Genomic DNA, 6,318 nt, shown 5'->3' on the forward strand with positions numbered 1-6,318 from the left:
TGCCTCCTGCCCTGCCAGCTTGATTCTGTTTTGTGAACTGATGCAAAGCCCAGCTCTGGTGGATGAAGACCTCTCCCACCTCACTGGTGAGATCACCAGCACCTGTGGAAACCAAGTGCATTTTTCTCACTGTGATTTTATCCTATTGTGAAATTATTGTGGATTCAAAAAAATAATCAGAAATTAAACTTTACCTCTATGTGAAGACTGAGAGCTTTCTATGCAAACAGAAAAGAAAGTTTATTACAATTTCTGCGTCACAGAAATTGGGATATCCTTGCATAGTGTTGTAGATGGACAAGTTTGCACATAGTTTGAGAACCAGATTAAAAAGCGAAAACTCTAAATTAAAATAAAGTAAATCCTAGAGTTCTAAGCTTAAAACAAACGAACAAAAAAACACACAAAAAAAGAAACAACTAGTCTCCTGAAAATTAGCACAAGTTTTGTGTTAGCAAGAAACTAAGTATCTAATTGCATTGTCCAGGCCATTGCAGCGTTCAGATGCTTTTTCTGTATTATGTACCACTCTGAATAAGAAAATAAAAGGTTCTGAGTCTTTCTCTCACAGTTTTAAAACTTGAGACTGTGCTAAAAGTGGGCTGCAGTCCTCAGGATTTCAGCACAGGGAGGTTAACCGACTGCACAAGTCAGTAGTACCAGGCAATGTTAAGTTCAAAAGGGCAGTGGAAGCAATACTGAGGCAGCCTTGAGGGTTTGCCCTGATGGCTTAGGAAGGTCGATACTATGACAGAAAGGGCAAGCTGCCATGAAGCAGGAGGCAGTATCTGAGAAAATGATCCCATTGTCATGCTCAGTTTTCTGATCTTTATTTTCAATCCTTTTTCTCCAAGCACATAAAGAAGCCAGACTATGTGACGACAGGCATTGTACCAGACTGGGGAGACGACATAGAAATTAAGAATGAAGATCAGATTCAAGGGCTTCGTCAGGCTTGTCAATTGGCCCGTCATGTCCTGCTTTTGGCTGGAAAGGGCTTAAAGGTAATGATTACGTAAGTCCCCAAACAGCTTGAATGTCTTTTATGCTTTCACTTGCTTTTTTCTCCTTTTTTTTTTTTTTTTTTTTTTTTTTTGGCTGTTCTTATTGTGCATCCAACTTTAATGTAGACGCTGAAGAAAGGACTTATTAATTTCTGATTCACTTTCTGATATACCTACTTGACTATATTTTAAATCTCTGCAGTCTGAGCTGCTGGTTCAAGTGCAGTCTCTGTAATCTTCCCTCTGTTTGGATTGTGCCAAATCAAATGAGTTTTTCAGAAGGCCCATGATACTTTTTTTTTCCTGTAATTTTGTGGTCCTCACATATTCTGCTCTTTGACTTTGTGTGCGTGCAAGGCCAAGGGGCCAGGATGCTGCCTCTCTTCCCCTTCATCCTTCAACCTCTGCTGTCCCACAGGGTTGGCACAGCACAAGTTTTTGAACTGCTGTTGGAAAAAACAGCTTCCATGCTCCACACTATTTTCCAGACTGCATTGGTAATAAAGCCTCAAGGTTTCCAGTAATGTTTCTACAGTATGCTTTTTTAGATACCTCTCAAGAATAAATATGCTGGGAGGAGCCTGCTACAAGTTTTAGCAGGTGAAGGAGTGATTTTTCACCTTACCTTGATATTTCATGTAATAGCATACCAAATAGGGTAAGATAGGCCAAGTAGCCAGGAGATACAGAGATAGATGGTGGCTGTAAGTCAATGTCATTTACTTAAAAAGGGATAAATATATCAGTTTACCATGCAGTTTTCTTTCTGTTCTTCTCACACTGTCCCAGAGACTTAGTTCTGAAGCTGGGTTGGCCGGTAACAAAACTGCCTGAAGTTTTATTTTACAAATATGCATGTTTAACATTTTACATGCAGTTATTTCCTGATACAGTAAAACTTGCTTCTGTAAAGTTAGGGACACGTACACGTATCTGAAGAATCAGGACTCTACCTCAAGAGTGCAATGTGAGAATTATGAATGGGAGTAGATTTTCAGTAATACTGTTTTGTCATACATGTTTTTTATTGTGCATAAAATGCATTCATTTGGAGCACAATATGGTTTATTATGAAGTTGATACTGCAAACAGTACATAATAGCAAGAAGCTTCTACATACACGTGACAATCCTAGGAGAGAAGAAGAATGTTTGAGAGGAACAATGACCAGGAGCTGGGATGGGCTGGAAGGGAGGGAAGTGGCACTCAGAGCAGAGGTGCTGCTCAGGCCAGCTCTGCTTTGTACTACAAGCATTTCTCCAAGACTGCTCTGAATGAAATCATGTCCTAGGGCCTCACTTCAACAGCAAGGAGCGTGTTTGTGCAACCAGTTTGTACCTATCTGTTCTCATGCCAGCACTGCTCTTTAATTTAAGCTGCTTCCTGCCTTTCCTTGAGTCCATTCCCTTCATACGGTGAGGAGAGCTCCTACAGCTTTCAGGGAGCTGGACAAAGCAAACTAAGGTCTTTTATGTTGCCTCTGTAAAGGAGACTGCATTCCAGTTTTATCTGAAGAGCCCTATCTCTCCACCTGTTTCTGCTGTCCTGCTGAACCTGCCTTGCACACAACCCGCCGCACAGGCTTGTATCCACGTGTTGATCTGCCAGCAAAATGTCCCCAGTGTGACAACAGTGGCATCACAGCATTTGGATACAGAGGCACCATGGGCTGAGCATTTGTTTTTGCTGTTGCCATTTACTTCCCATTGGACTTCAAAATTGCATGTGGTGTTATATATTATAGCACTTCCTAGGTTTGAGGAAGAGATTTGGGAATAGAACAGCATGTTCTATGACATGGAATTTTTTTTTATATTGTCATATTGCCTGGTCACCTGTAAGGGCTGTGGTGCACTGTAGGTGCCTCATCAAGTAAAACAGGTACTACTAAAAGCAGAACTTTTTATAGCACCTAAGTCTCCCATGTAGGCAGCGCAACCTTGTCCACTGGACATCCAAAAGCTGCACTGAATTCCATGGGCAGGGACAGCACCCAGTGCGGTGCTCTGTGATTCCATCTGCCTGTTTGCTGCACGTGGTAAATGGGTGAGCGAAGGCAGGGGCAACAAGGAGCTGCACAGGAGCCCCAAATTGCATACTGGGTGTTGCCATCACTCTTCATCTACCCAGCCATGTTTCCATGCTGAGCAAGATGCAAGCTGAGCAAATAGACACAGTTTTATCCTCAGCACAGGACACAAGTGCACTCCGTTGTGTTCTCTGTATGTGATTGCTGTATATTTCAGCATACGGCTATGTATGCCTTCTGCACTGCAGCGTACCTGCATTCCACGTGTTAGTAAAATGTCCTCAGAAATCATAGCTGCTGTAGTGTGTGTATGAGGTATGATTTTCAAAGGCTCAAAACTCATTCAAATCAAAATCAATTTGCACAGGAACCCTCAAAGGCACTTCTTCTTAAGGAGGGAGGTTTCCCTACCAAATCTCAAATTTCAGCTCTAACCATTTCAAGACAGAGTTGATCCAAAAGAAAATCTAGAAGAACAGTATTTTAAGCATGTTTGTTTTCCATTCCACAGCTTCTCAGAATACAGCTGAATTTATGAGTTGTTTTTTAGTATGTAAAATTATGAGTAAAAGATGACTCCAGAAAGCATCAAGCATAAAAGTGAAAATTCCAAAAAATGATGGATAAGCGCGTGTAGATTCACTGTGGCCATCCAACCTGTGGCAATTTGAAGTAAAATACAAGATACGAACTCAAATATTTAGGTGTTTTACAACGTGAAGGGATACTCAGAACTATTTCATAAAATGTGCAAGTGCATAATGGTATATGGACTAGGTAGTTAAAAAGAATTAATATCATTTATTTTACAAAGAAAAGGGGAAAGTAGTATGTTTCAAAGGGCTGGAAGCATGAAAACCATTTCTGTAGCAGCTACTGAAACCAGATGCCATGGAAAATCGGTGTCTCTGAGAGGAAATGTGGAAAAAAGGACTGGAAGGAAGTAGAGCATATTTTAGGTTTTTTAAGAGCCTTTGAATGCTTGTTTCTACTGCATCCTCGGTCTAAAACCTTGTGCTCTTTAAAAAATAGTCCAGTATGTCAATAAAGTGTATCAGAGTTTCATGTCTTGTATCAGAGCAGTGAATTTGAAACACCCAAGATTTCATTGAAATGTTTGGCTGCAATCACATTCCGTAAATATGAGAAGCTAGCATTGCTTTTTTAACTGAATGTTATTTTTGATATTTCAGGTTGGCATGACAACTGAAGAAATAGATTCCATTGTTCATCATGAAATAATCAGACAGAATGCCTATCCTTCACCTCTGGGCTATGGAGGTTTTCCAAAATCTGTTTGTACTTCTGTAAACAACGTGGTATGTCATGGTATTCCTGACAGGTATTTCCCCAGTAATATATATATTTTACTACCAGGAATGAAAATGTTGAACTGAAGTTAATAAATTGTGTTTAATACTGAACGTATTTCAGCTTAACTGTATGTCACATGTAGATGTATTGCAGATGCATATCATCTTACTGCACGATGCTGATAGATGCTATAGAAGCGTATTTGAAGGAGAACAGCAGTAATGATATCCTATTTGCCCAGATATTGGGGAAAAAAAAACAAAACAAATCAGCATAGTGCCTTTAGAGTTCAGTGTGTGGTAAATAAAAATAAATAAATAAATAAACAGTACAGAGAACAATTCTGATTTTTTTTTCTCCAGTGAAATAAGTGTAGGGTAAGGAATAAATATATTTGAGTCTATGTGTTTTTTTATTATCATCATTTGCAACACATTCAGCTACTCACAAAGTAAAATACAAACCCTAGTGAGAGAAAAAGAATAAACATAATAGTGGATTTTTCAGATGTTGATATATTTTCCCGCTAGTTGTTTCTCATTATTTTATATTCAACTACACTTGTTCTCAAAGTAGTCAGAGCTGAACGTTAAAAATGGTTATTCTGTTTTCCTTTGCCTTCCTCCGTCACAAAATCTCTACCCTCTGATTTTATGTATGTGTCATTAGGTGTTTATTCTTATGTTCCCTTTGTTGGGAACTGTCTGTCACCATTATTTTTCTCCTTTCTGTTTTTGTTTCAGTCGACCTCTTCAGGATGGAGATATTATCAACATTGATGTCACGGTGAGTAATTCATATAAAAAATAGTCTTTGATCAACTTTAGAGTTCCTGGTAGCAACAGGAAGAATAGTGGATGGGAGATGGGGAGCGCACAGATGGATGTGCTGTTTACTTCTAAGGCAAGGCACAAGCAGCTGGTTTCCTTTTTTGTTTTTAACTGTGTGTTTATTCCAGCTAGACCCAGGCCTGACTTGAATTTAGGACTGGAATCAGATGCACTGAGATCAATGTTGGCCTAAGTGAAATGTCAACCCAATCCTGCTATGTGTCATGTTTCTGAGAAGGTGTAATTGTTATTGATCCACTGTGTAGTTAATGCAGAGCACCGCAGTACTGGGCAGCAGCTGAAGATAGATATGTATGAGATGAGCTAACATGAAGAAAGCCAGCATTTTTCCTTCACTCTGCCAAGATTGATCTTCCTCTTCCTGCTGATTTTGAGTGGGGCCTGTCATTATCTTACTCTGTCATTAGAGGCTACATTGGCCTGTGTATGTCAGTCTATTTGGACAGCAACTCTTTTGCTAGCAGTGTTCCCTACATTTATTAAAATCCCCGAAGGTAGTGTTGTGTTCCATTTCTGGTATAAAAGCCCTGAACCTTTTGCACAGAAACAGAAATAGTGTGATATAACCGTGACTTAATATTTCCAGAGAATGGTCAATTACAGCTACTTAAATAAACACCGGCTGGATTTTTGTGGGAGCAGGAAAATACGGAAACTGGAACTTAATTCTCATTTCATATAGGCAGCACAGTGTATTTGTGCCTTGCAGAAGCTTTTTGTCATTTCGCTGCACGTTTTTATTTTCCCAAAGTGGTGTTTATTTTTAATATGGATGCAGATGTCTTTTGAATTCTGCCTTTATTTTGCAATATGTGGCACACAAAGGAGCACCATAGGAATGAGTTTTTTTAATCATTGAAAAACTCTTGATAACTTAATACTGTTTTTCTTGGGCCCAAATTTCATACCAGTAGAAGTGAAGAAATCTCAGTTGTACTTACCTCTGAACATGAGATTCCAGCTTTTAAATCACTTTTCCTATGAACATTAAGGGTCACTGACCTTTTCCTGTGGTACACATCAGATCCAGAACTGCGTTGTTCTGGGGATTTTTTTCCTTGTCATTTCTTCCCTATCTCCATACTTTCTAATTGTAGAATTCTGACTGCCAGCTTCACAC

The 6,318-nt window shown here is 39.4% G+C and overlaps 1 protein-coding gene across 9 annotated transcripts in view; it reads left to right on the forward strand.

The window, feature by feature from the left end:
- METAP1D (methionyl aminopeptidase type 1D, mitochondrial) overlaps positions 1-6,318 on the forward strand; it is a 41,399-nt gene that overhangs the window by 23,380 nt on the left and 11,701 nt on the right. For 8 of the 9 annotated variants that reach the window (XR_014947968.1, XM_015868535.3, XM_085552539.1 and 5 more), the window contains exons 3-5: positions 855-1,004; positions 4,227-4,375; positions 5,091-5,133. Coding sequence is in view for 8 of the 9 variants with exons in the window: in XM_015868535.3 (XP_015724021.1) it covers positions 855-1,004; positions 4,227-4,375; positions 5,091-5,133 (342 nt within the window). In the remaining variant the exon portion in view is untranslated. The remainder of the gene's footprint in view (positions 1-854; positions 1,005-4,226; positions 4,376-5,090; positions 5,134-6,318) is intronic. The other variant, XM_085552540.1, reaches the window with a different exon arrangement.

This window comes from Coturnix japonica, chromosome 7 (genome assembly GCF_054131305.1).
Source record: "Coturnix japonica strain WE chromosome 7, WE-NBRP24, whole genome shotgun sequence".
NCBI classification, from domain to species: Eukaryota; Metazoa; Chordata; class Aves; order Galliformes; family Phasianidae; genus Coturnix; species Coturnix japonica.